This window comes from Falco peregrinus, chromosome 12 (assembly GCF_023634155.1).
Source record: "Falco peregrinus isolate bFalPer1 chromosome 12, bFalPer1.pri, whole genome shotgun sequence".
NCBI classification, from domain to species: domain Eukaryota; kingdom Metazoa; phylum Chordata; class Aves; order Falconiformes; family Falconidae; genus Falco; species Falco peregrinus.
In genome coordinates this window covers 19,179,735-19,207,276 of record NC_073732.1, presented here as the reverse complement: position 1 = coordinate 19,207,276, position 27,542 = coordinate 19,179,735, and the positions used below count along the sequence as shown (strand labels likewise).

At 63.2% G+C, this 27,542-nt stretch overlaps 3 protein-coding genes and 2 non-coding genes across 5 annotated transcripts; all 5 read right to left on the bottom strand.

Moving 5' to 3' along the window:
• Positions 1 to 75: 75 nt before the first annotated feature.
• Positions 76 to 18,890, bottom strand: EIF4G1 (eukaryotic translation initiation factor 4 gamma 1). The gene is given in 35 exon segments (XM_055816775.1): positions 76 to 1,084; positions 1,202 to 1,342; positions 1,417 to 1,498; positions 1,591 to 1,725; positions 1,850 to 1,948; positions 2,180 to 2,261; positions 2,354 to 2,479; positions 2,637 to 2,809; positions 2,976 to 3,091; positions 3,186 to 3,360; positions 3,362 to 3,443; positions 4,100 to 4,202; positions 4,323 to 4,425; positions 4,525 to 4,625; positions 4,732 to 4,885; positions 5,286 to 5,390; positions 5,467 to 5,703; positions 5,798 to 5,944; positions 6,213 to 6,410; positions 6,485 to 6,658; positions 6,850 to 6,969; positions 7,224 to 7,357; positions 7,727 to 7,913; positions 8,111 to 8,199; positions 9,376 to 10,251; positions 10,620 to 10,686; positions 10,763 to 10,855; positions 11,965 to 12,077; positions 13,887 to 13,986; positions 14,339 to 14,437; positions 14,439 to 14,513; positions 16,010 to 16,096; positions 16,195 to 16,303; positions 17,655 to 17,715; positions 18,813 to 18,890. Coding segments are annotated over 33 exon segments (4,830 nt in total). The 5' UTR covers positions 16,270 to 16,303; positions 17,655 to 17,715; positions 18,813 to 18,890; the 3' UTR covers positions 76 to 902.
• Positions 6,733 to 6,808, bottom strand: LOC114011605 (small nucleolar RNA SNORD66). Its single transcript, XR_003553582.1, has one exon. It is a non-coding gene; the product is annotated as a small nucleolar RNA SNORD66 (small nucleolar RNA).
• LOC114011604 (small nucleolar RNA SNORD66) lies at positions 7,993 to 8,071 on the bottom strand. Its single transcript, XR_003553581.1, has one exon. It is a non-coding gene; the product is annotated as a small nucleolar RNA SNORD66 (small nucleolar RNA).
• Positions 17,651 to 18,759, bottom strand: LOC129785391 (basic proline-rich protein-like). Its single transcript, XM_055817388.1, has 2 exons — positions 17,939 to 18,759; positions 17,651 to 17,711 (listed from the first exon to the last, which is right to left on the bottom strand). Exons 1-2 carry the CDS (start codon positions 18,397 to 18,399, stop codon positions 17,651 to 17,653), a joined length of 522 nt encoding a protein of 173 aa, XP_055673363.1. The 5' UTR covers positions 18,400 to 18,759.
• A 920-nt stretch (positions 18,891 to 19,810) lies between the features above and the next one.
• On the bottom strand, positions 19,811 to 27,381 carry PSMD2 (proteasome 26S subunit ubiquitin receptor, non-ATPase 2). The gene is made up of 21 exons (XM_055816776.1): positions 27,189 to 27,381; positions 26,328 to 26,384; positions 25,776 to 25,940; positions 25,418 to 25,539; positions 24,814 to 25,038; positions 24,551 to 24,709; positions 24,120 to 24,264; positions 23,881 to 23,941; positions 23,443 to 23,589; positions 23,139 to 23,245; positions 22,630 to 22,757; positions 22,455 to 22,542; positions 21,901 to 22,063; positions 21,704 to 21,805; positions 21,472 to 21,617; positions 21,171 to 21,254; positions 20,883 to 21,051; positions 20,689 to 20,783; positions 20,391 to 20,517; positions 20,193 to 20,311; positions 19,811 to 20,111 (listed from the first exon to the last, which is right to left on the bottom strand). The coding sequence occupies exons 1-21, from the start codon at positions 27,321 to 27,323 to the stop codon at positions 19,929 to 19,931; spliced, it is 2,727 nt and encodes a 908-aa protein (XP_055672751.1). The 5' UTR covers positions 27,324 to 27,381; the 3' UTR covers positions 19,811 to 19,928.
• Positions 27,382 to 27,542: the final 161 nt, after the last annotated feature.

Genomic DNA, 27,542 nt, shown 5'->3' with positions numbered 1-27,542 from the left:
AAATCTTCAATTAAATACTCCATAAAGAAAAGAAAAAAAAAAAAGGCAAAAAAAAATTATTTACAAATTCACGTGACCAGTAATTGAATCCTTGTTTTAATAATTACACATGCGGCTCGTCACATCCGGCGCTCTATAAATACAGGGGACGCGGATGGGGGGCCGCCCTGTCGCTTGCCCAATTGTGGCCTTAAACGTTTGGGAGGAGGATGGGGACTTTGAGGGGGAGGAGGGGACTCCACCTGGCCCAGAGAGAAGGGGTCAGCCCCCCCCCTCCTCCCCAGCATCCTCCCCAGGTGTCAGAGCAGGAGCTGGGGGCGGGGAATGATTTATATTTAAAATAAAAAAACCACAGAGGGGGGGTGGGTCCAGGCAGTGATGGAGGAATAGAGAGAGGACAGGGGAGGGGGAGAAATCACGCTCCTGTCCCCAAACCAAATTTAATAAGTTTATATATATATAATCTCTCTATATTTCAGCAAGAAGTGGGGAGGAAGAAGAGGATGGGAGGAGAGGAGGGGAGAGATACTGTCCCCATCCCATCCCCCCCTCCCCATGACATGAGTCCAGGGGTGCTCTGCCCCGCTCCCAGAGACCTGGTATGCCTGGTGCTGGGAGGGAGGAGAGGAGAGTAGGGGCCCTGAGGGGACCCACGGCAACAGCCGCCTCCATCAGCATCCATTTATTATCATCATGACAAACTAGTACAGGCCTCGCAAACAGAACCGGGATGGTGGGAGGGAGAGGAGGAGAACTGAAAGAGAGAGGGGGGGGCTGCAGGGGGCACAGCAGGTCCCTCAGCCCTGGCGTCAGCAAGTCCAGGGGGGCCGGGGGTGGGAGGGCATGGAGTCACACTCCCCGGGGTGCCCCACTCTCTCTCCCCCCTTCCTCCTTACGGCTGCTCAGTTGTTGTCAGACTCATCCTCGGCTTCCCGGAGCCAGGTGAAAAAGGCCGTCACTGATTTGAGAGCCACTCCTTTGCCCTGCTGCTCAGCCAGGTCCTTGCTGGACTCCCACTTGTAGAATGCCTCCTCCTTGATGACATCCTCATCGTAGAGGGCATCAAAGAACATTCGCAGCAAGTCTGGAGGGAGCACAAAGGGAGAGCCCCCTGCTATTCCCCAGCCACCAGCCACCCTGCTGGGGTGGGGATGTGCCTGCTACCCAGCCTCCCCCAGCCCACCCATCCCACGACACTCACTGGGAGGCTGGTCCAACTTCACCACCAAGGCTTGTAGGGCATATAGCGCCTGGAGCTCCTTCTGCTCATCCCGCAAGTATTTCTGCAGCAGCTTGGCTTGGTTGCGGATGACCATGGCATCCACACGGTAGGGGGTCTCAACTGTGGGAGACTGGGTATGAGATGGGGGTGGTGTGGGCAGGGGGACACACCCCCCACCTCACCCTGCTACTCACAGACAATGGCTGAGTGGCACACAGATGTCATCAGGGCCCTGATAAACATGTTAGACGAGACCTGCTGCTCACTCAGGTTGGCCTGAAGAAGGAAGAGTAAAGGAAAAAAGGTGAGGTGGGGAGGGAACTAGGAGGAAGCCCCTAGACCCACAGACACTGTGCCCACACCCTCACCTCGATCCAGTCATGTATTCTTTGGTTGTTCGGGTTCTCCTTCAGCAGTTTATCCATCTGCTTGCACAACTCCTCTGAGGTCAGCTCCTTGTGGCTCGGCGTGTCTGAGCTGTCCCCCATTGTGTAGTCCAATTTCTGGGGGAGCGGGCAGAGACAAACTGTTAGGGGCAGCACAGGGGAAAACCATGCTCCTGGCAGCAGGACCCTCCAGGGTCCCGCCATGGCCCATTTCTGCCCCTTGCCACCACTAAGCTCCCACCTGCTCTGTGACAAATTTGTTGACATCCTGGTCCTCAGGCAGGAATTCCTTCCAGCTCAAGCCTCCATCCCGCCACAGCTTGCCTACAGTCTTCTGGCTCTGTAGGGCAGACAAGACAGTCAGCATCAGCACCCCATGCCCTCTCTCTCCAGGGAGGGAGATACTGTGGCTTGGCCATGCCACCTCCATGACCCAGACACAGCAAGGGATGCTCCCTGCCATCCCCTCTGCTGGCAGAGGTGTTCAATCCCCACATGCCAACCTGCCCCCACAAGCAGGCTGCCATCCCCAAGACAGCGGCTGGCAGCTACACGAGCCCCATGCACTTACCATGCCCTTGCACAACAAGCCCAGCACCTCAACCAGCAGTGTGGTGGCCTTCCCAATGGGCACTAGGGGCTTCGTTATCTCCCTGCGGGGCACAAGAGACCTGGTTGAGCTACCTGTCCCCCAGGAGTTCCCCTGGGACCCCATGGCAGTCCCACACAGGGGCACAGCCCTCACCTGAACAGTTCCTCCATGGGGATGCCTTCCTCTTGCAGGATGGGGGTGATAAGCTCAGCCAAGTACAGCCAGATGTGTGGGATGTCAATCTCCATGTCTTCTGCAATCTCCAGGATCTCCCGCAGCCTGTGTGGCAGATGGGGGCCGTTGGGATTCAGTGGCCCCAGTGCCCTCAGCTTGCAGGGACCTTGGGAGGTCTCAGTGATGAGCCCTACCCAAGGCAGAGCCAAATTCAAAGCTGAGCCAATAACCAGCCTGGGACCAGGCTGGCCCAGCCCCTCACCCTTTGTAGTATTGCTCCTTGGAGAGCGTGCCCGCCTTCACCAGTTGGCACAGCAGGACCCCCATGTGCTCACGGGAGATGGTGCTCCTCTCCAGTGTTGACTCTATGCCGTTCTGCACAAAGATGTAGAGCGAGGAGGGGCTGCCCAGCTCCTGCACACACTGAAGGGCCTCCTGCAGGGAAAAGGTGGGGTCAGTACTGCCCCATGGCCAGCCCTGGCTGCCCCTTTCCTCATCCAGGCACTGCCGGCATCCTGCCCAACAGCACTACTGCCCAGGGAAGCAGACAGTGTTTTACAGGGGCCATATGGTGCTGTGCCTGCCCACCCACTCCTCTCACCTTCATGTCATTGATGTGCAGGTATTCCTCTATGATCGCCTTGGATTTCTTCTCCAGCTCCTCCTCTGACAGTGTGGGCTTGGGGGATGCTGCAGGAGGTGCTGGCTCTTGCTTAACTGCGAGGAGAGAGCAAGGATCAGGCACCACCTGGGACAGGTAGAGCCCCAGGCCACAGCCAGACCCCCAGGACACCACTCCTCGCCAGCTCACTGGTCTCTCGGCTTCTGTCCCGTTCCTCCGTCATGCTAGCAGCCTTGCGCACAGCCTCAGGGCCGCCCTGCTTCTCCCGTTCTCGGCTCCTGTCCTCTGTCTCTTTGCTGAAGCTCCTCTTCGTGAGGGCAGACCTGTTCCTGTCTGCCCGCTCCCCCCCGGTCAGGACGTTCAAGGCGGTCGCTGCCCTTCTCTGAACGCGACTCCCGGTCCCCTCTGTCCCCAGCCTTCTCTGACCTGTCGCGGCTGGAGCTGCTCCTGGGTGGGAGGACAGACACAGCATGAAGAGCCCATTGCCACCCCTCCCTGACCCCAGACTGCAGAGCTCTGCAAGGCAAGGCTGTCGCACTACAACCCCAGCCCCTTCCAGGACCTTTTCTAGCACCTGACCACCCTCCAGGGAAAATACTTTTCCCTGTTTCTCCCGCTCTAACTCATGCCCTTTGCAGTTCGCTCTGACCCTTGGCATGGCTGAGCAGAGCTTGGCTCCATCCTGCCCACACCTTTGCCCAGCTGCAGGCTGTAGCAAGATCCTCCGTTTCCCTCTTCTGAACAAAACCCAAGCCCAATTCTCCTTGCAGATCTCATGCTCCAGCCTCCATGGGACTCCCTCCAGCCCATCAATGTCCATCTGGTCCCAGGACCCCCAGAGTGGACCCAGCACCCAGGTATGGTCCCCTAAGTGCTGGACAGTGAGGAGGAAGCCCAGGGTGGGGTCAGTCTTCTTTGCTGCAAGGACTCCCCACTGACTCCGAGCCCCCCAAAAAAGCCCCATCTTGTCACAGGGGATTATTCCAGCACAGATGGCATATGGTTGCCTATGTACTACTGATTGACCGATGCCTGATTTGGGGGGGCCTCCCTGGGCTGCAGACCAACGTGCCCACACACCCAAGGCAGGGTTGGCCCCTCACCTCTGCACCACACGGCGGGACTCCAGGCTCTCGGCAGGGGTTGACTGCTGAAGCGCTGAGAAGCGGTTCAAGGTGCTCGTGGCTGGTCGCCCTGAATCAGATGCTGGGTGTGAAAAGAGGGGAGTCTCAGAGTTCTGCACCTCCCCGGTACAGGAGCCGCTGGGGGGAAGGATCCCCCCTCCTGCCCCATCCAATGGCACCCAGCCAGTCCCACACAGCCTACCTGAATCTGCAGGCTTTGCGCCAGACCCTCCGCTGCTGCCCTTGCCCCAGCTCAGCCGCCCACCTGGTGCGAAGAGCTGGTTGTTGGAGTCGATTGATCCAGGCTGCAGGTGGAGAGACAGAGTTAGCTCTGAACGCCGCATCAAGGCAGGATCCATGCCAGGCAGCTGGCTCAACTGCCCACACTGTACCCTCAGCCTCACCTTGGTGATCTTCGTTAGCCGGCTGGTGTCAATGGGCCGGTTGCCCTTGCTGATGGGCACTGTGTTCCAGCCATCATCTGCAACCAGGCTCCCACGCCCACCTGAGCAGAAAGGGGCCAGACATAAGGCAAAGCCTAACCTCAAGCTGTGCCCAGCAGGAGCAACCCACCCTGGCAGCCCCAGATGTCCCCAAGCCTCGGCACTCACTGCTGGAGGATGGCCCAGGGGGTCCTCTCCTCTTGTCCTTTGACATGAGCTGCTGCACTTTGATGTGTTCCCGATGCTCCTCCATCTCTGCTTCCTTGTGGATCTGGTCAATGGTTTTGGGGCCCTGGTCTCCTCGCCGCGGCACCCAGCTATTCTGCAGAGGGCAGGGAAGAAGGAAAGAGGGCACTGAGCTGGTTGGAGGATGGAGACTGAGACATTCCTACTTCCCAGTTATTCCACCCTCGAAGTCTCAGACTGATCTGCCTCAGCCATCACAACTCCCTGTGTGCTGTGGCAGCTTTTGGCACAAAAGGGCTCAGTTTCTGGAGCCCCCCTGCATTAAGCAGCCGCCAGTTACTGTGTGCCCACTACCACTACCATGCTAACCAAGGGCTGAGGGCTAGCATGGTGTCTCTGGGGCTGGCCACAGCTTACATACCCACCTCTCCCCTCCCAGGGACTGCTGGCACTCAGAGGACACAGGCCAGCATTTTCCTGGGACCAAGCAGGGAGCAAAGGGCAGTCCCCGGGCAATAACAGGCCACGTGCCTTACCCGTCTGAGGTCAATCACATCCTGCAGCATGAAACGGATTCGGGATGATGTCTTCTTCTCTTTGATGATCTTCTCCATCTGATTGAAGTACTGGTCCATCCTGGGCTATAGAGGGACAGAGTCATGGTCACATCCCTCCCAAAGGCAAGGGTAGGGCAAGGCAAAGCAGGGCAAGGGGTACCTTGGCCTTCTCAAAGTCCAGGTCCTTGCCAATGGTGGTAAGTAGACGGCAAAGGCACTCAAGAGACTCCTCATCGTGGTTTTTGAGCAGCTTCACCACACAGTCGTGCATGATGGCCTCCGTCAACATCTTCAGTTTGAAGAGCTCTCCGATGAACTTAATGTTCCCCAGAGATCGTCGGCGGGCCTTGTCCCGTGCCTCTTCCAACTCATCTTTCATGCGCGCTTTCTCCTCGGGCTGCGGGGAGGGCACAGCAGGGCAGCTCAGAGCCCAAAGCCACCCAGAAGATGCCCACACCAGCCCTTGGCCACAGCCTCCCACCCCAACTCACAGCACTGGCATCATCCATCTCCTTCTGTCGCTTCTCAAAGATCTCATCGTCATCCTTGTCCTTCTCAAACTCCTTCTGGCAGCGGTTGAGCAGCAGCTTGCGGAAGTTCACAGTCACCGTGGGCTTGTCTGTTGTGGGCACTTTGAGCTGCAGGGAGAGGTACAACCCAGGCAAGAAGCATGAGTCATGTTTCCCCAAAAGCTGACCAGCTAAGGCCCAGGCACTGCTCAAACCAGGGAAAACCCACCCTACACCCTCATGATGCCCTGCCAAGACTCTGGACTTGGTCCTCGTCCACACACTCTGTTTTCCCCACACCACACGGAAGGACCTGCACCCTGCTGAGCTCAGCCAAAGCCCCCACACAAAACCCCAGTCAGCCTGGCGGGAGACCACCCCCCCAGCTCCTGCTCACCCCCATAAGGCAACGGCACATGTTAGCATAGGCAACAGAGAAGTTTGGCTCTGAGATGGCCTTCTCAAAGACGAGGTCGATGACACCCTTGAGCCGCTCCTCCGTGTCGATGGACAACTCCATCACCTGCTTCATCAGCTGCTGGAACATCTGGGGCGTCAGCTTGTTGAGGATGCTGCGGACACGGCGGAGTAGTTCCTGCAAGGACAGCAGGATCAGTGAGAGTCAGGCACGCCCCCGCCCCCCCACCACACGCTTGCCCCAGCTCCCACCTGCGTCTTGATGTTCTCAGGATCCTCCTCCTCGGAGGCACGCTTGCTGCTGGGTTTCCAGGCCTTCTCAGCCTTGTTCAACTTGACATCCTCATTGAGAGACACAGTGGCAATGATTTTGCGGGGCTCCTTCCTCTGGCTCTGCTGGGAACGGCGGGGACCCAACCCTGAGGGCTGACACGGGAAGAAGAAACTCAGCTCCTTGCTCTGGGACAAGTTGGGCTGGCTCCCAGGGTGTCCCCATCTGCCTGCTCAGATCCTCAGTTCCATCACGGACATCAGTGGCCCAGACACAGTGGCTCAAAAGCTTGATCATCACAGAAAGGCAGACAGGAACAGCATGGGTGAAGCAAGGAGATACTCACCAGGCCCCGGTTGCCCATGACGGGCCGGCCAAGGTTGGCAAAGGAGGGGGTGAAGTCAGGGCTGCAGTTCATGCCACTAAGGCGGATGGGGTCCAGCGCCCGCAGGGGGGTCTTGTTGGCCTGTGAAGGTACACACGGCTGAGGATGCCCGGGGGCAGAGGAGTGGGATGGATCCATCCCCCAGCCTCAGCGCCGGGACAATGAACTGGAAAGAAGGCCCCAGAAGTGCCCCACCACCACCAACCCCAGGCTCAAGGTCCATTGCAGATGCTGCAGCAGGACCCCAAGCACAGCAGGTAAGTCCCTGCCCTGCCTTGACAAGGCACAAAGAGCAGCCAGACCCCTGCCCCCCCAATTTCCAGGGCCGCACCAACCTTGTCCAGCACCACATCTGTAATCTGGGGCAGTCCCTCAGGTTTTTGCATGCTGGCAAAGATGAACTGGAAGCCCAGCAGGAACTCCCGGTCATACCGCTTCTTCTCCTCAGGGTTCAGTGGCTTCCATTGCTCTGCAGTGGGGGGCAAGAGGGAAAGCCTGATGTGGCCTGTCCCATATCCTCCACCCCAAGCTGTGGCAGGTCCAGGCCCATCCAGGGACCAGTGAGGTGGGATGTAGACAACCATCGAGCTGCCTCAGGCTGGTACACCATGAGTACAACTCTGCTTGCTTCAACAGAAAGCCTGACACCACCAGCTCCCTGCCTCCTGCCAGGACCCTCCTGCTGGGGCCTCTGTTCCCCACCCCACGCCAGGCTTGGTGACAAGATAGGAGAAGAGTGTGGGGTAGAGTACAGCTGAACCATGGCACCCCCACCCTCCCGACCGCTGGGTCCAGAGGTGGTGGCTCCCAGAAAAGCCTGAGGCAAGGCACGGCTCACCTTCCTTGTAGCGGTACTTCTGGTCAGCAGACTTGCCCTTCTCAGGAGCCAGCTTGTCCTCCTTCTCCTCCCACGTCTCCTCTGACTCTTCTTGTGGACGGGCAGGAGCCACATCCTCTGCTTCACGGGCAGGGGCAGACGTGGGGGGCTTGTTCTCTGCTTCTGAGGCACTGTCACTGATCTGAGACTGCATTGTGGGGTAAAGGGAAAGCAGTCACCCTGTGAGCTTGGTCCTGTCCCCTCCACCCCACACCCAGGCATCCATCCCCCTCTCAGATCCTCATTACCATCACAGAACATCAGTGGCCCAGACACGATGGCACAAAGCAGAGTTCATCACAGGAGGACACAAGGTGACCCCCCCAAAACCCCTAGGACACTCACCTCTTTAAAGGCATCCAGCAAATCGCCTACTGCCTCCTTCTTGTTCAGCTCCTTCATCCTTCGCTTCTTCTTTGGCACCGACACGGCGACTGGGAGGAGAGGCAGGGAGGTGAAGGAGAGGAACCCTCCCAGCCCCCTGGACCCTGACACCAGGTCCAGGGTCACGAGCAGGGCCCCAGCAACATCAGATGAGCTTCCAGGTGGGGCCGTGGGGAGCCACAGGGACGTAGTCCCGAGCACAGCCCCCAGCCCCAAACACACCGTGTACCCACCTGGGCATCTGCAGCCCTGCAGATCCAACATACAGCCCACCAAGGTACCCCGGTCCCCAAGCGTGCACCCCAGAATAGCCTGTACAGATGCACCTCACACTTCTCCCCATCTCCCTGCTGCACCCTGATTTACCCCGGGCCTCTGTGAAGCACCCCATCCACACCTCTTCCCTAGCACGGGGGATCCCTGCAGACACTCATGCCCCTCTGCAGGGCAGCCCTTAGGGGGACACCCGCATACACCTCTGCCCCCACATACACTCCCCTCCCCGGCGCCCCCAGACACCACCCCATACAGAGGCACTCCCCAGAAGTACATGTGCCACCAGGTCACCCTCCTATAGGCCCCCTATATCCCCACTCAGGGTGCTCCATATGAACATGTCCTGTGTACCCATCTCTCCCACCCTCCCCCAGTACCGCTATATAACCCCCACACTCTTGTGTAGGATGCCTAAAAATTTAAAAAAAAGACAAAACGTATCTCTGCCCCAGCACATCCTCACAGCACTTCACTTTCCCCAGACACCAGCATACCCCTACACAGGGTGCCCCACACAGCTACAGCCGGCAGCTCTGCGTCTCCCCTGCCACCCCTCCACCCACTGCACCTCCCCGTGCCCTCGGACAGCTGGGGACAGCCCTCACACACAGCCCCAAAACACCTGCCCTACAACCTCACATAAGGCATTTAAAACACACTTTCCTCGTGGCACCCCACGACCTAGGGCACACCTCTATACCCACCCACCCCATAGTTCTGCATACAGACACGCTCCCCAGACATCTGCCCCCGCATCTTGCCATCCACAGGCACCTCATCCCCACCCAGCATCCCATACCCACGTCCTGGGTCACCTAACCCTGTTGCCCTCTCTTAATACCCTCCCCACAACCCATGCGCAGGCGACACCCACCCCCCTGCCCCACGTCACCCAATACCCACCCTGGGGCACCCTGTGACCCTGCACACCCCAGCCCAATGTCCCCAACCTTGTGCGGTCGCCTCTGAGGTCTGCGAAGGGGCAGGGGCTGGGCTCGAGCTCCGCTCCTGGGCCTCGCCAGGGCCTTCACTCTCTTCCTCCTCCTCCTCAGCTGGGGGAGAAGCAGGGGTGCTGGGCTGGGCTAGCTCCTCAGGCTCTGAGATAGGACTGATGTCCGACTCGGGCTGCTCCTTGCTCGGCTCTGCTTTGCCAGTGCCCTCCACCCCGTTGGGCAGGGGCAGCTCTTCGGGCTGGGCAATGGGGGAGTCCAGGGCAGGCGCGGGTGCAGGTGCAGGCACCGGCTGGCATACGGGTGCCTTGGGGACCGGCTCGGGCACCTCCTCCAAGACCCCGTTGGCCTCAGCAGGGGGCTCAGGGCAGGGCTCTTCCCGGGGTGGTGGGGGGCTGGGAGATGCAGGTTTGGCAGGTGCTTCAGGGGCCTGCATTACGACGGGCGGCGGTGATGGCGCGGCTGGCACCAGGGGCACGGCTGGCACTGTGGGGACAACGGGCACCAGCGGCACCTCAGGGGGCACAGGCGCCTGCGGGGCAGGCTCTGGGAGGGGAATGGCAACCTCCTCCTCCTCCTCCTCTTCCTCCTCCGTGGCCACCGTGTCCATGTCGGGTGCGGGCACGAGGGGCAGCTCCACAGCCCCTGGCACTGTAGTGATGGCGCTAAACGTCTTGTGTGGGTCGGGCGGCGCCTCGCCCAGCTCCACTTTAGTGTCCGCGTCCACGGGGGGCTCCATTGGCACCAGCGTCACAGCCGAGAGCACCACAGGCTCCACCTCGGGGATGAGGGGAGGGGGAGGTGATGGGGACGCCGACTTGCTGGGCTCCAGGGAGACAGGCTTGCTCACCACCAGCGCGGGCTTCGGGCGGTCATCTGCAAAGTAGATGGTATTAATGAGGGGCTCTCCAATCCCCCTCTCACCCTGCACTTCCCCCAGATCCCTCCATCTGCAGGATGGGTAGGGATAGATGTGCCAGCCCACACCACAAACAGGTGACAGGGACAAAAGGCATCCTCCAGCACTCAGGGGACAGCTGGGGCGAGCAGACAGCCCCCATAAATTCTGCTAGAGTCGGCATGGGGACACCAGTCCCCAGGTATGTAGGGAAGGCATGTGAACCCACAAGCCCCAGGTGAACCAAGGAATGGCAAAGCTGGCATCTCACACCCTGCAGTGCCAACAGGGAACCAAGCAGCAGCTGATGCCAGGTGGCACGCCCACCCTTGACACAGGCACTTACCTGGCCGGACAATAACTGCTACATGGGGGGTCTCTCCATTGGCCTGGGGCTCCAAACTGCTTCCAGCCTGCGGGAGGGGGCAAAGACGGAGTTCAGCAGGGCCTTGTGCATATCCCGCTGCCCCAGTCAGGGGGTCCCCTTACCTGTGGAGGGGTGGGGGTGGATGAGGTCCTTGCTCCGGACATTATTTCTTCAGTGATGTCTTTGCCACCTTGGTTGGGGTCTCGTATCCGGATCTGTCCGTGGATCAGGGCAGAGAGGGGGAAGCTGTCGGTGGGGTGGGGGACAGAGCACACTGGCCACCCCCTTTCCCTTGGCCCGACACCCCCAGGACACCTCCTTCTCCAAAGGGAGAGGCAAGACACTCATTGAGCACTGGCCTGTGTCTGCTCTGGCCACACACAGCTTGGAAACCAGTGGGCATCACCTCCCCTCCCCACAGGGCACAGCATCCCATACTGTCCTGTCCTGAAGCCTTGCAAGCCATCGTGCCAGGCAGCCAGAGCCAGTGCCATGTCCCCAGGCCAGTGCCCATCTCCAGGGGTCAGGGGATCCCAAGGGATCACCATGCTGGCACAGGGGCTGTGGGGACTATCCCCTTACACCTCAAGAACAACACAGGGGACTGGCCTTGACACACAAAAGTTGTGATGAGCTCTGTGCCGCCCGAGGCACAGCCCATACGCCCGCAGCCTTACTGGCCCGTGCCCAACGTGGGTGCAGCAGGAACAGCAGGGCACCCTGCCAGGTGATGAGTATGGGGGGGACGCAGGCCTGAGACTCTGGCAGGGGACACAGCGCAGCCAGGGGTCTTGTTGTCCCCACCCCCAAACACAACCTGCTCCCAAGGCAACAAGACCAGAGCCTAAGGGGCACCAAGGCCCCCCTGCCGAGGAAATGCCAGCATCCCCGTCTCCAGCCCGGCAGCACCCCCTGCTCCCCAGCACAGGGCCATGCCGGCAGCCGCCTGGCTCCCGCTATAAATAGGCCCCGCACGAGGCCTCCGAGTGCCGGCATCTCCGGGAGCAGACAGCAGTTGGCAGCCGCGGCACCCCCACCCCCCCCCCGCCCACCCCACCCCCACCCCCCCTTGGGAGCCATGACTCAGCACAACGCTGCCCCGTCGGGACGGCCAAGGTCGCTGGCACCCACGACACCCCCCAGTCCCCTCACCAAGCCCCCCCAGACCGGGGGCTGCCACAGCCCCACAGCACCACCCTCCTCCAGCACGCCGCACCATATCCCAGCACCATATCCCATCCTGCACAATGCGGGCACCCAGGGCCAGCACCATCCCCTCCCGCATGCGTGCCCCCCCCACGCCCGGAGGCAGATGGCTCCTTACCGTCTTGCGCTCTCGTTTTGGGGGGATTGGAGGCTGCTGGCTCACAATGACCTGGGCAGTTGGGACCCCCGCTGGGAACTGCTGCACCCCCTGTGCCGGGTAGTAAGCACCCGCTGGAGGAGAGGAGAATGTGTCAGACTGGCCAACTCAGATCTTCCAAGCCTGTCCTGGGGACTCCCTGATCCCCCAAACACAGGGGTCTGTCAGGAGCCTGGGGAGCCCGTGCCGTTCTGCAGCAAATCCCCATCGCATCCGGCCCGGATTGTCCCAACCCGCCTGACAGGCCTGACCAAATTCCTTCCCCGTGAAGCAGAGCGTCCCCGCGCCACCCCCACGCCCAGCCAGGCCCCGCAGGCACCCGCCGTGCCCACCGGCTCCATGCCACCGATGGCCTCGCAGGGACACTCGGCCATGCTGGGTACAGGCGTCCGGGTTCCACAGCCAGCCACCTTCCTGCAGGCGCCCTTATCTCCCCGGGGCCGGCACCAGCCCGAGGGCGGCACCAGGCAGCCCTGTCCGCACCCTCCATTCACACCCAGGCCAAGGGGCTCCGGCTCCCTGCACAGCCGAGCCCTCGGCGAGCCCAGCCCAGAGGAAGGAGCTGTGCTGTGGGCCGGAGGCAGAGCTGGACCCCATCCAGGGCTGGCCCAGCCCCCAGGAGGCACTCCGCTCCTCCCAGGGCATCTGCCAGCATCATCCCCAGCACAGTGCCATGGGGATACAGGCGCGAGGCAGTGGGGAGAAAGGCACGGTCACAGCTGGGCCCCGGACCCCCCAGCTCATGCTTTCTTGGCTGCACTGAGCCCAGAACTCAACCAAGGTGCTCTGGCGACTGGCCGACTGCCCCATCCCTGAGCCAAGGACCTCCCTCTCTGCCCAAGAGGGACGAGGAGGGCCTCGCACCCCAGGGATGGGCCAGACACAGGGGGAGTGAAGGGGGGGAAGGCCCTGAGCTGCCCAGCCCGGGGGACAAGGAGGGCTGGCCCACCTTACCCTCGAGGGGCACACCATGCCAGGCCACCCACACAGTCTTGTGGGCAAGGGGCACACTGCTGCCACCTCCCCTTGGAACAGCCGCCACCCAAAAGCAAAGCCAGGGAGCAAACCCATCCCAGGACCCCACAGAGACACCCAAGGGATGCCCCAGTGCCAGGCACAAAGAAGCAGTTGTGCCCTGGCCTGAGTGTGGGAGCCGGCTGCTGCTGGGGGCCACCTCCCTCCTCCAAGGGGCCAACTGGGCCCTGGGACAAGAGAGAGAGGGAGGACAGACACGTACCTGGCTCAGGAGAAGCCCATCTCTGCCCCACTTATGCTTTGCTGCTGGGCCGGGGCCGGGCCGGAGGCCTCAGCTCACATTTCTGTGTCTGCCAGGCCTCCGGGGACCGACCAAGCCTAAATATAGTCACAGCCCGGGTGGCCACATGCGAGCGGGGAGAAGGAGGGGCTGCTCACACCGCTGCTCCCCAGTGCCAGGAGAGGGCAGGCATGGAGTGGCCCCGGCACCCCAGGCTCAGCTCCTTGGGGATCAGGGAGCTGAACAGGGGCGTCAGCAAGCACTAAACTGCTCACCACCTTGACAGTGAGCAAGGGGGAACAGGGAATAAAGTCTGTCCCAGCCCTCTGCCAGGAGAGTTAAACATTAAACTGCCACGATTTGGAAAAGGGCGGGGGTGGATGGACCGGTGGGACATGATGTGCAGCCCTCAGTGCTGCTGGGCAATGGGCAACACCCCCTGTCCCCCAAAACCGCCTGTAATGGAGTCACAGAGACTGTCCCAGCAAGTTGGCAAAGACACAGAGGTCTGCACTCAGCTCCTGAGTGCAGGGGGCTGCAGGGAAGCCAGAGGCAGAGGAGCGAAAAAAACTGCATAGTGTTTGGGGCTTGAAGAGCACCAGGGAGCAGAGCAACCCCCCCTCTGTACCGTAAGTCCCGAACTCTGTGGGGCTGGCTCCAGGGTAAAAACTAGGGGCACCGGGCTGGACCGGGTACTGTTGGGTCGGGACGACGTACGTGGAGCGACCCTGCAATGAGGGAGAAGAAAGCTCAGTTACCTCCCCTGCAGGGCATGGATGTGCCCCCAAACCACGGATGTATCCCCAAACCTGCCTGTAAACTGGCTGGGCACCAGGGCAGGGAGAAGGACACAGGCAAAGTGGGCACCAGGCGCCTGAGGGGGCTGCCAGGGAGGGGGACCAGCGTGGCCCAATGCCTCTCTACAGAGCCAAGCAGCACCCTGCTCAAATCAAACAGGTGTTCAGAGAGCCTGGGGGACCCCTTGCACCCTCCCAAAACAGACCTGGGCTCCAACCCCGGGCAACACCCCCACCAGCACCCACCCCAGCCCCCTCCCAGAGCCTGGGGCACGGCCCTCACCTGTCCAGGAATGTAATAGGCTCCTTGGGAAGGTGTGTAGGATATCTGGGAGGGTATCATCATCACCTGGGAAGCAGCTGGATACACATGGGCAGGGGGGGCCGGGCCGGGCCGTCGTGTTACTCTGTACGCGGGACGCGCTGGCGGGAGGCTGCGCCCTGTTCTGGTAGAAATGCTTGGGGAGAGACAGGGCACAGTGTCAGACGGAGCACCAGCACCCCCACCCGGCACAGCCATGCACACTGGGGAGACACACCCCGACCCCAGGATGCAGGCGCCCCCCCACCCCACCCCGTGCTCCCTAGATCTGCCCCCCACCCTGGCACCATCCTGTCCCCACGCACCTGCGGGGCCGCCTGGGTCCACCTGACCCAGCTTATGCCCAGCATGGCTCCCGCCCAGCACGGCAGGGGCCAGCAGCTCCGGTGGCACCGGCCGTGGCCGCAGCCTGGCGGCAGCAGGTCCCAGCGTGCTCCACACCGGCTCCCGGCGCTCGCGCTGAATGCTGGGACCTGTAGTCCTGCCGCGCCGAGCCACACCGGAGCGGGACAACTGGGTGTGCGGAGCCGGCTACTGCCCCCCCGGCCCATGCCGTTCATCCCAGCCCAGCTTCTTCGCCAGGCAGGAGCACCCCCAGGAGCAGCAGCTCAAGCCCAGCAGCGAGTGGGCAAGGAAAGGTCCGCGCACACACCCCAGGGCAAGGAGAAAGCATTACCTGAAGAGACCTGAATCCTCCCTGTTAGCAAGCGCACGCATACAGAGGGAAAAGGGGAAAGAGAGAGACAGGAGTTACCCGCATTGGGACAGGGCTTGGGCTCAGGGTGGCTGGCAAAGGAGGGGACAGGAGGCTGGGGAGCCCTTTGTTCGGCGCCCACATTCCAAATCCACTGGGGCCCACTGTAGGGACCCCCCAGGAGGCAGGGATGGGTTTGAGGGGCTCCCAATCAACACAACCAAGGACATCACCAGATCTGTCCCCAGCAGCTCCTCCACACAAGAGGGCAAGGCCCTAAGCCTTGCACAGCATCACAAGGCCTCTTGACAGACCCCAACAAAGTGGGGAGGAAAAGGAAGATGAGGAACGGTACAGGTAGAAGCAGCAGCCTGGACTGGGGTTAGCACAGGCACAGCCACATGCTGCAGGCTTCATGCAAAGAGGGAATTGGGGAGACACTGCAGGGAAACCCCCCCACAGTCGAGCAGGTGTTCCCCACTTTCCCCACACCAGCACATCCCCCAGCTCTAAGGTCCCCACCGTGCTCCCCTGCCACTTCATGCCCAGGGGGGTGTTTCTGTGCAGTGTCGGGGCAGGGTGCTCAGCATGCAGGGTGGGAGAAGCGGGTTAGTACCTGCTGGTGAATAGCCCGAGGCCCTGCTGGAAACTGAGAGAGGAGGAGAGGGAGGTTTGGGACAGGGGAGGAAGGAGAGAAGAGCAGTCACTTGGTGGGCACCCCTGGCCGGAAGCGTCTGTCCCCCCACCCCAGGGCCACGAGGTCCCCAGGCAGCAGTTGCGGTCCAGATCATGGGCATGCTCCCCCTCACAGGCGCACACCAGCCCCGAGGGGCACCACAGGACTCCTTGCACCCCAGCAGTAGGGGCTACTTGGCCAGGAGGCAGAAAGCTGCTGGATCCCCACTGTTGTCCCCTCCAGCTGGGCACAAAGCCCTTACCTGGCGCGGCTGAGAAGGCGTATTCATTTGTGAGGTCGGTGCCGGGTTAAAAACCACAGGTGCCGTCTGACCAGGTGGGAACGTCGGCTGGAGGGAGGCAGGGAGGGAAGGAGATGGCACCACTGCCCCCGACACAAACCAGACACACAAAGCTGGGTCCCCCCCACCCCAAAGGGGATGGTTACCTGCGGCAGTCCAGGAGAAGGGGCAGGGTGCGGGGCTGTCGGGGCTCCTCCTGTGGGCTGTGGAGCTTTGTTCATTTCATGGGGTTGTGCATAAGGATCCCCTCGCTATCTGCAGGGACAGGGACAGCGGGCGTAAGCTGGAAGCAGGCAGCACCGCAAACATCTGTCTCCTGTCCACATCAGCCCCCAAAATGGGGCATCTCCAGCCCCTCAGCCCCACCAAAGTCAAGGCAGGCACTGACCATGCCCCACAGACAGCATCCTGCCAAGGTGCAGACCCCCAGCCACCCCCTCCTGCCCCACTGAGGCAACAGGGAAGGGGTGGGCACTGCTAGGCCACCCAGTCCGGGCAGATCCCCCCGCCCTACGGAACAGAGCCCCCCATCGCACCCCAAACCCAGCCATACCCACTGGCAGGACTGACCCCCCACCCCAAGGTGACCCCGCTGAGCCTGGCTGAGCGCCCCACACAAGCAGGCACTGGTACCCGTGACCTGCCACCAGCACCCAGGCCACCACCATCTCCGGGGGGCTGGGTGGGCCAGCGGCACCCCGGCGTCAGCCGTGCCCTGCTCCACCCCAGCTGACCTACTAAGCGCTTCCCCCGGCCGGCCAAACCTGTTCCGGCTGGTGGCGCTGGGTCCCCGGCACACACCGCAAACGCCTACCAGGGAGGGCAGGGAGCAGCTCCCACCACGTCCCCCCCACGCCACTCCTGCCCACTGCCCTACCCAAGGGAGCCCGCAGCCCCCCACAACCCAGACAGCCCGGGCACCCTCCCGGCTGTCCCGGGAGGGACTTGGCAGCTGGTGCCACTCTCCCCGCCCCAGTGCAAAGGCCGCTGGGGCAGGAAGGAGAGGCGGTGCTCCCACTCTGCACCCCATCGGGGGTCCCCTGCACCCCATGGCACCTGGCAAGCCTGCTGCCAGCCCGGGGCACCCGAGGGAGCAGCCGTGGTGCCTCCTGTAACCTGATGCCCGGCCGCGTCAGCACTGCCGGCCCTGCCGGCCCCCAGCCCCGTTGCTGCAGCCACTGCCAGGCACGTCCCCGCCGGCACCAGGCCACTGGGTGCCCCCAACACCCCCCGGGGCTGTAGCCTGGTATCGGGGGGGTGCCATCCCATCACAAGGGTCCCCTAGCCACAACCCCAGTGGAGATAGGTCCTGATGGGGTTCCAGGAGGTGGCAGGGGCTGGGCTGCACTCCCGGGTGCTCCCCCTGGCCCTGGCTCACTGGGGAGCCGAGAGCCTGGCAGGGGCAGCCCGGCACGCCTGGACGGCCCAGCCCCGGGACGCAGCGGCCTGGACCATCTTAGGTCGGCCTTAGGACCAGTCACCCCAAACAAAAGCTGGTGTGGGGAATGGGGGGGTGTCATAGAGAGAATGGGGACACCTGGGGACAGCCCCAGCCTCCCTGCGCCCCCCCCCCCCCAGCACAACCGGGAGCGAGCAGGATACTCACCCCCCCGCGGGAAAAACCTGGGCCGGCTGAGCGGGCCTGCAGAGACCGTTCATCCGACTGACTTGGAGAGAGGAGGGAGGAGGAGAGAGAGATCAGCCTGGGCCCTGCTCTGCCCCCCCCGGCCGGCTCCGGGCCGCGGCAGGTCCCGTCCCGGGCCTGGGGAAGGGGAACCGCCGGCAGGGTTTGCAACGGGAGAGGCCGCCGTGGCCGTTGCCTCCCCCGCGCCGGGAGAGGCCAGGTCCGCGGCCTGTGCAGGGCCCGCGGCCGGGGCGGGGGGTCCTTACCCGAGGCGGGGCCCTAGGGGAGGCGGGGGACCGGGGCAGCCGGGCCCCGTCCGAGCGGGGGCACCGGAAGGCTGGGCTCCGCGGCGGCAGGGGCCGAGCCGCCGGGCGCCCGGGGGAGAACAAGGCGAGGAGCCGGGGGGTGAGGGGAGTGTCCCCGGCGGCAAGACCAGGCCAGGCCGCAGCGCCGGCCCGGGAGCAGCCGGCCCCGCCAGGCCTCGCCCCCGGGCCGAGGCGGCGGCCCTGCCTGCTGCCGCTGCCGGCCCCATCCCGAGGCGGCGGCCAGGCCCGAGGCGCCGGCACCATCTTGGCCGCGGGAGGGGGCCGCGGGGAGGGCCGGGGCAGGCCGCGGGGAGGGCCGGGGCGGCGGGGCGCGGCGCGGGGCCCGGTGCGGCATCCGGCGGCCCCGCTCCCCCCCGCGGCGGCCTCTGCCAAGGACACGTGTCACTGCCGGCCGCGGCCATGGCCCGCGGCCCCGCCAGCACCGGCGGCGGCACGGGCGGGCGCGGCGGGACGGGGGCGGCGGGGCACGCACCACGTGCGGCAGCGGGCCTAGGCGGGCGCGGCGGCGGGAGCACGTGCGCGGCGGCGGCGGGGCGCACCGGCCGGCACGTGGGGCGGCGAGCGGCGCCGCACAGGACCACCGGGGCGGCAAAGCCGGGCCGGGCCAGGCCCAGCGGGGAGCGGAGCGGGACGGGGCAGGGCGAGGGAGGGGACCGGCGGCGGCGGGGCGGCGCCCACGTGGTGGTGGCGGCGGCGGCGGTAGCGGCGCGGCCCGGCGGCGCGAAGCCCGGGGCGGCGGCGCGCGCGGCCCGGTACCGGCGCCCCCCTCCCCCCCCCCCCCGCGGCGCGCGCCCGCCCCGCCCCCGCCCGTTACCTTCAGTCTCCTTCAGCGCGCGCGGCCCGACGCAGCCGCAGCGCAGCGCAGCACGACCATTTCCGGAGCCGCGCCGCGCGCAGGGGCGGGGCCGGGCGCCGCCGCGGGGGAGGGGCGCGGGGGGGCGGAGCTCCGGTGCCGCGCCTGAAGCCGCTGCGGGCACCGCCCGCGGCACGTGACGCCGGCGCCTCTGTCACGAGGCGGGGCGGGGCGGGAGGAGGCTCCTCGCGGCCAGGCGGAGGGGGTGGGGCTGGGGGGACGGTCCCGCACGCGCCGCGCCTTCCGGCGGGCCCCGCCCACCGCTCCGGCCCGCCCCCGCGCGGCCCGTGCGCCGGCACGTGGCGAGCCACCGCCCTCGGCGCCCGCCGGCGCCCGCACCTCCCCCCACTGGCGCCCACCCGGGACGGACACCCACCGGTGACCCGGCCTCACGGCGAGGTGGGCGCCACCCGGCACCCAACAACCACCCAGGCCAGACACCCCCACCCGGGATCGGCACCACCCCGACCCCCGCCCACCCCGGGCCCGCCCGCTGCCAGTCGCACCCATCCAGCGCCCACAGCCCTCCAACGCCCCGGGGCTGCACCTACCCGCGACGCCCCCGCGGAAGACACAGGCCCTACCCCGCACCCATCCCAGCCCCGCCCAGCACCCCCCGCCCCCCAGCGGCTAGGGCGCGGGGGGGGCAGCTGCACCCCGGGGGCTGCTACCCAAGACCCCCCAGGAGCACAGTGACAGGGACAGGCAGCGCCAGGCTCGGGTGGGCACTGGCGCAGAGGCACAGCCTGCCGTGCCTGGGCCACACACCTGGGGGGCACAGCCCGGCGAGGTGTGGGGAGACCCCCAGGAGTGCAGGAGCACCCATGGCACCCTACAACCTGTGCCCAGCCCCCGCTACTCGGGGTCTGCGCTGTGCCTGTCCTTGCCAGGCAGCAGGTACCCCCGAGGGGATCAGAACCCAGCCCATGCCCCCAGCACAAGGGTACTGCAGCGCTAGAGTCTCCGCACAGTTTATTTCCTGGACTCTCAGTAACAAAAACAAACAAAGTAGGATTTTTTCCCTCCCCTCCCAAACCACCTACCCACCCCACACCCTCCACCCCCCCCACCCCCCACTCAAACATCATAGTTGGGGTTCTTGCGTAGAATAACAAATCCCTCCAGGATGGGCGTCACAGGTACGTGCTCCTCTGTGGCCAGCTCTGCCCGCTCCCCATGTGCCAGCAGCACCGGTGTCGTGTGAGTCTGGAAGCCGGTGATGGTTTTAGGCTTGCCCGCCTGGCCCACCACATCCACAGCCTGCGAGAGAGGAGCGAGGTAAATGCCAGGGACACGCAGGGATGCTGGAGCACCCCATCCCTGGCTCTGGCTGCCCCTTACCTGTCCTACCCGAACTGACACGGGCAGAGGTCGCAGCTCCTCGTCAAAGGTAACCAGCATGCGGGGCTGCATGGCAGCAACGAGGCCGTAGAGAACATAATGGGACTTGCCCAGGATAACTGGAGGGGAGACAGGAGTAAAGGGGCTGAGTGACGAGCACCTCATGGGGCAGAGGGGGGCTGAGCCCGCCGTACTCACTGTTGCGCACATCCAGGAAGGACACAAGGACGGTCAGCAGCCCGGCCACGGCCACCTGGCTCATGAGCTGGCGATCGCTGTGGTACGGGCACAGGGTGAGTGTCCCCTTGCCCAGGTGGGTCAGGCCCTGGTGTGGCAGAGAAACCAGGTGAGAGAGCAGTGGGGCAACGCCTGGAACCCCCACAGCCCCGCCTAGCAGGAAGGTGACACCCCCAGGACATCCCTCCCCTCCCACACCCAGGGAAGGGACCCCAACCCACCCCTTCCCCACCAGGAGTGGCAAGCGCAGGATCATCACCTGGGCTAACCGCACCATGAAGAGGTTGTTGGGGTCCTTGGCATGGTACTGAGCAAGCTGCCGCAGCATCGCTGCCAGGCGGGCGTTGTTGGTACCTGGGGAAAACAGGGTGCAGGCAGAGTAGGGCACACAGCTCAAGTCTCCCACCTTCCCCCCCATACAAACCCCGAACTGTGCTGTCCCCCTAGGCTTACCGCTGCCCACCATGCCCATGGCAAAAATGGAGTTGTAGGAGACCTCAGGGTCAGCATCGTGGGAGAACTTGCTGAGAGTGTCGAGGATGTTGAGCCGGGGGTTGGAGACAGAGATGAGCGCCAGAGCCAGGGGCACAGCACGTCGGAGGGTGGGCTCCCCATACCGCAGCTGTGCCGAGGGGAAGTGGGTGTTACACTCCACTTACCAAGGACAGCGAGGTCTAAAGAGATGCATAGCAACACCCAGATCCTTTCCCGGCTCTGTGCTGTCCCCCCAGCATCACTCACCAGGTGGCCAAACGTGCGCAGGGCCATCTCAGCGCCAATCTCCTCACCCATGGCAATGAGTGCAATCCCCAGCACTGCTACGCCCTGTGGGGACATGGGCACTGAGCACCAGGCAGGGAGCACCCAGCCCAACACTCAAGTTCTTACAGCCCCTGCATCCACCCTGAGCCCAAGGGGACAGAGAGCAGGGAATGCTGCTGGCGACTGTTTTCCTCCAGCTCTGATCCCACAAGGGCCTTAGGGAACCCCCCAAAGCCAGCTCCTGCCCCACGGACACAGGTCCCAGTCCATGTTTCCCCACCTGGTGAGCCCCCATGTCAGCTGAGCTCTCCTTCTTCTCCTTCTCTTTCTTGTCTTTTTTGTCCTTGTCCTCCTCTTTCTCCTTGGAGTCAAAGTGTTCACTGCAGATGTGCAGGAGCTGTTGCACCTTCAGGACATTCCCCGAGCCTTGGGGGAGAGCAGGCGGCCAAGATTAGCACGTGGAGGGCCTGGGACCCGCTCCTGCCTCCCCCACCTCGATCAGCCCAACTCACCCGCGTAGGCGCAGATGTCCACCAGTGTGTTGGCGAAGCTGCGGAATGGCTCCGACACCACCTCCAGCGCTGCCAAGATGGCCTCGATCGCCTCTCCCTTCCCTGCAGAGAAAGGCACAGTGGTTAGAGGACAGCAGAGGAGGGATGCTCCCAGCCTGTCCCCCAACCCGTGAGCCACTGGCACTGCCTAGCCTTACCCAAGTGGTTCAAGCCCAGGCCGAGTGGCAGCCACCGAGCATACGTGTCCTTCAGCTCTGTCTCAGATTTCTCCATGATGGTCTGGAGGATGGTTGAGGTGACGTCCCCATTGCAGGAGCCCACCGATATCATTCCACAAGCCAGGGCAGTCACGCCAGCCACCTGGTGAAGGAAGGAAGAAGACATGTCGTACATGGGGACAGCGCAGAGGGAGCTGGCTCAGAGCTTGGAGCCAGGTCTGAACAGTCTGACAGCTGCCCAGCCCGAAAGAGCACTGGGTACCCTTGGTCCTCACTTTGTGCAAAAAATTTGGGCTTACTGGGAGATCTGATGGCCTCCTAGCCTCCCATGTCTGCTGCAATCCCATCATGGGAGCAGCTCAGATGGGGAAAATAGGGTCCTGCTCTTCTGGCACAGCACAGCACCAAGCAGGGACACATAGCCTTGCTCTTGGAGCCCAAACACACTGCAGGCCAGCCCCTGCATTCCCAGGAGCTGCTGGAGACCAGGCATGGAAGCAGGAACCCCAGGCAAATTCTGCCTTGTTCCCTACCTCCATGCTGGACTTGGAGTCTCCCATCACAGGTAGCAGCAAAGTCAGGACGTCCTCACGGTTGGAACCTGCGTAGGCCAGCCCCAGCCTGCGGAGAGTCCAGAGGAGCGTGAGGGGGTGGCTGTGCCACCCTGTGCCGCACAGGAAGGCTGGGGCTTACCAAAAAAGCCCTTACCCAAAAATGGCTCCGATCCTCATGGTGTTGCTGTTGTGGAGGACGTAGTCAGACAGGAGGGCCAGGGCAGGGTCACACTCGTTCCTCACCCCTGAGTTGACAATGCCACAGGCCAAGAGGGCTCCGGACTGCAAGGCAGAAGCACCCATCATGCGCTGGCCAGCAACACACAAAGCTCCCTGCCAGCCAGTGACTAATGCCATACCACCATTACGTCCACTCCCTGGGATGGGCAAGTTGGTACTAAGCGAGCAATGTCACTCTGGATCCAGCTGAGCAGTCCAAAGTTCATAGCTCTGTGACCAGGGGACCCCAAAGGTGCCTCAGGCAGTCCCCAAGAGCCTCCCACCCTGCTGTGAGCTGCTCAAAAACCTGGGACACAGGGCATCAGACCTCTCTCCGGACAGGAGCTGAGCCACACAGCAGACCAAGGCAAAGTCAACTGTCACCCCCCGCCAGCCAGTGCCCCACACAGCCACAGAGCCCGCACTGGGATCAGTGCCACCGACCTTGATGTAATCCTCTGAGGAGTACAGGTACTTGTCAATCTGCGTGAGCCCCCCATCCACGTCCCACAGCAGTATTGTGCCCAGCGAGGCTGCGGCACTCAGCATCCCTGCAGTTCCAGGGGAGAAGAGTCCACATCAGCCCTGAATCAATGTGTCCTGCCTGGGGCTTGTGGCAGCCAGGGACACAGAGCAGCCCAGCGGCAGCCACGCTGTGCAGCCCCCCTTTCAGCAGGTCCCCAAAAGGGAGAAGGTAGCAACCCCAAGCCTCAGGGCACCTCCAGCCCTGCCCACCCAGCTCCCTCACCGTGGTCCTTGTTCTTGTACAACCATTTATTGCCATCATCTGTCAGCAGCTTGTCCTGTCCGAATGCAGCATTCACGAAGCCGTTCACAAAGGAGGAGGCCAAATTCATCCGGGCTGAATCCACTTGGGAACCGCTCCCCCCAAACCCTGGGGAATGATGTCAGGGTGAGCCAGTGACAAGAGAAACCCTGCCAGCCCTCCACCGCACAGCCATCCCACGCCATGGGGGGACAAGGACCTGTCCCACCCACCAGCAGGAAGGAGAAGCTCAAATCCACGGCAGGCAGCTGGGTCTGCTCCACAGCAGGTCAGGGACTGTGGGCAGGCCACCTGCCCACCTCGGGGTACACAGCTGACTGCACCGGCCCGCAGGTTGCGTTGCAGCCCCAGTAACTCCCCACAGGCAGGGACAATAGAGGCCACAGCAGAAGCCCTTACGGTTATTTTCCAGATGGGTTTTGTAAATATCGTCTGGCACTTTGGGCTCCATGATGTCCAGCTGCAGAGATGAGGGAAAAGGGGGTTACCTCCCAGCCAGCACACCCCAGGGCAGCTGCCTGGGGCAATGGCACCTCTCCAGGAGGTGCCTGGCCAAGCTCATAGGGGTGAAAGATCTCTTCCCAGACCTTGTGCAGAGCCTGGCAGCCCAGGGCTCTTTTCCCAGCTGGGACACTCACCTCTCTGGCCAAAGCCAGGAAGTTGCTGTTGAGCTGGACGTTGGACATGATCTCAGTCAGGTCCTCGTACTCCTCCACATCCTCATTCAGCTCCAGGAAGACCCCGTGGCGGCCCAGCATAAAGGCCATCTGCTTCTGGACAACTCTGCACATAGGGGAGAGGTTTCACGAGTGCCCAGACCCCAGCAAGCCCCAGCACATATACATCTTCACCAAACGGTGAGCCAACTTGCCCTGTTCTAGAGGCACACAAGAGCAGTCCAGACACAACCTGCTCTGGCCCATCTTGATTTCAAGGACAAAAGCCTCAGTCCAAAGCCCCAGACAACTCCAGTGGTGGCAGGATCCAACCCAACTCTGCCCAGACAGGGAGCCATGCCCCACCACGATGTGCAAAGACCCCAGAGGGTGGGCAACAAGTCTCTGCTTACACATCTTTGCAGGAAGTGAAGATGTCCTCCACCAGCTCCACGTCATTGAGCATTAGAGCCAGGCGCAAGGCTTCAGGGTAGCGGCTAAACTTGCGGAAGATGCCCAGGGCACAGCGCAGGAGAGCAGAGTTCTCAGGCTCTGGGACATAGCTTACACAGCTTCAAGGAGGAGACAGACACAAGGGTGATGACAATGCCAGGCAACCTCGGTCCAGCAGGGACCATGCCCCCCTCCAGCGCCTCAGCCTGCCAAGCCCCCTCACCTGGTCAGGTAGAGGCACACTTTGGAGTAGGCATTGTCATCAATGTACTTCTCCAGCATGTCCATCTGCTCAATCTCCATGAGCAGGTCACAGGCCTCGTGCTCTGCGTTGTGGGCCATGTTGTAGGGAACGATCTCCTTAACCAGGGTGAGGAGCGTGTCCCTCTGAGCCTTGTCAGCCTCATCAATCTCCTGCCACTCCTTGGCCACCTCCCCTGCCAAGTGCCTGTGGGGACAAAGGGACATGACTGCCACAGAAGCCAGGTACACCCAGCCCAAAGGATAGGGAGAAGCTGCTGCCAGTTGGCTGGGGCTGCGTGTTGTTTACAGAGGGTGCACATTCCTGCAAGAGCTTATGGGGGACAAGCTCAGAGGAGGAACAGGGTTAACAGCAGAGATTACAGAGGCCATAGCAGCAAGATCTCTGTAGCTAGCAAATCACTGTGGATAGAGGATGAGGTGACACACGTGCAGGCATGAGAGGGACAGCTGAACACAATCCCAGCAAGTCAGGACACCTCCCAAACAGGCCAGTGTGAAAGTGCCCAAGGAAATCCCCCTGAGCCCTTGTCCTTCCCCAAGCCCTGCTCCCCACTCAGGCTTACCTGACATATTCATGCCCCCAAGATGCCAGCTCCTCCTGGGAGCCCACCAGCCGGTACTTCAGACACTCACGCTCCCCGCTCATGGTCATGGCCAGAACAGAAATGATGTCTGCAGCAAAGCGCTGGGGAAAAAATGCAGAGATCCAGACACATGGAAACAGGGGTAGCCAAGGACACAACACCCTCCCTGCATCCACAAGCCATCACAGGCAGCAAAGGCACAACCCTGGCAAGTTTTAACCCACCAAAGAAAATCACAGAGGCTGATGTTAGACCGCAGGGTCCAGAGGACTCAGCGGTCACCTGCCCCAGCACTGTCCCTCCAGCCACATGAGATGGTGGGGCCAAGAGCCTTTACCTTGTTCTCTCCTGGAGCCATGTTCTCATAGATCTCCTTCAATTTGCCATAATGGGGCCGTAGGAACTTGAGCGGTTTGGGAACAGAGGTCATGGAGGTGGTAGAAGAGCGGATCTGCCTCCGCAGCTCCTCCAGGGCTGGGCGGTAGAGGGATGTATCTTTCTCCTGCAGAGGCAAGCTGCCTGTCAGAGAGCAGAGGGCTGGTTCTTGCACCACCACCCTGCCAGCCCTCCCCCCAAACACAGCCATGGCTCTGAGCAGAGCAGCCCCTCCCCTCAGGGCTGCCTTCTTCAGCCCAGGCACTGGAGAGGGAGGGCACAGTGGGGCAGAAAGCCACCCACACAAGGGGGAGGAAGAGGTCCCTTGGGCACGGGTCAGACAGGCAGCAATGCTGGGGGACAGAGCACAGCAGACAAGTGGTGGCCCTGCTCGATGAAACTCCCCCACCACCACTGCACAAGGAACAACCATAAGCAAGGGACAGACAGACTCAAGTCCTGGCCAGGGCTCCTGGCTCCACAGCTCCTTGCTGAAAGCATGCCACAGACTTACCCCCAGGCGCTCCACCAGCATCTCCAGCTCATCCTGCAGCTGTTTGTCCTCCTCAGACTGCCAAAATGCACAGGAGAAAGCAGAGTTAAGGGTGCCAAGCACAGACGCTCCTAATGAGATGGGGGAAGATGGTGGGGGGTGTCACACCAAGCAACACAAGGATCTGGACACAGCAAGACCCTCCCCGCCCAGGGCACCATCCTGCCCCAATGCTGCCGGGGGGGTCAACGCTCCTGTTACAGGGGATATACCCCCCCAGAGACCGCCCTTCCCTGGTGGCGAGAAGTGCCTCCATTACCCCGGGCTGTATGGAAACAGCTCCATGGAGAGGGGCACAGGAGGGTGTGTGTGTGTGTGTGTGCAACCTCAATGACAGCAGCCCCCCTACCCAGCAGCAGCTCCCCACATCCCGAGGGGACCCCCAGTGCCAAGGCCAACCCTGTGCCGGGTAAAGGGGGGACCCCTGCACAGTCCCCGCCGTCACACATGTGCCCCAATTACATCATGGGTCCCCTCACTCCACTCCAGCAGCAGCCGCCGGAGCCCCCTGCCCCACGGCACACACACAGCTCTCCCCCCCAGGGCGGGGAGCCTTCAGCTGCGTCACGCGGGTACCCCCAAGACGTCACTGCCCCCTCGGGAGGGAGCCCCTCGCCTCAGTGACGTCACTGCCCCCTCCGGAGAGAGCCCCTCGCGCCCGGTGACGTCACACGGCCTCGCCGGAGGGAGCCCGGTGACGCTGCAGGCGCCCCCGGAGGGGTGCCGGCCGCCCCGTGACGTGGGATGACGTCCCGCCCCGCCGCTGACGCGATCCCGGCCGGGCCGTGACTCAGCTGCGGCCCGCGGCGCGGCGGCGCTCACCAGCTCCTGCTCCTTCTCGGGCCCCGCGGGCGGCTCCCGGCGGTCCCGGCCCCAGGGCGGCGTGGGCTTCTCGTCGCCGCCGGACCCGGGACCGCCCTGCACCCGACTCTGCCCGCCGCCGCCGCCCGCGTCCATGGCCGCTCCGCCGCGAACTCGCCGCTGTGCGCCTGCGCGCCGCACCCTCCCGCCGCCAATCGCCGCCCGGCGCCGCCGTGACGACCCCGCCGCGCGCCGGAGGCGGGGCCGGGGGCGGGGTAGGGGGCGGGGCGGCCCCACGTGCCGCGGCGCTGCGCAGCGCTGGGCGGTGGCACCGGCACCGGCACCGGCACCGGCAGCGCCACCGGCAGCGGCAGC

What these genes read in the sequence shown, in the direction of transcription:
- LOC129785391 (XM_055817388.1), bottom strand. Translation starts at nt 18,399, where the DNA reads ATGGCCGCGGCCGGCAGTGACACGTGTCCTTGGCAGAGGCCGCCGCGG. An exon ending in CCCCTAGGGCCCCGCCTCGG is followed by an intron (nt 17,712 to 17,938) that starts GTAAGGACCCCC and finishes TCTCCAAGTCAG; the next exon opens with TCGGATGAACGGTCTCTGCA.
- PSMD2 (XM_055816776.1), bottom strand. Translation starts at nt 27,323, where the DNA reads ATGGACGCGGGCGGCGGCGGCGGGCAGAGTCGGGTGCAGGGCGGTCCC. An exon ending in CCTCAGAGGATTACATCAAG is followed by an intron (nt 22,758 to 23,138) that starts GTCGGTGGCACT and finishes TCTGCCTTGCAG; the next exon opens with TCCGGAGCCCTCTTGGCCTG. An exon ending in CTTCCTGGATGTGCGCAACA is followed by an intron (nt 20,312 to 20,390) that starts GTGAGTACGGCG and finishes TCTCCCCTCCAG; the next exon opens with TTATCCTGGGCAAGTCCCAT.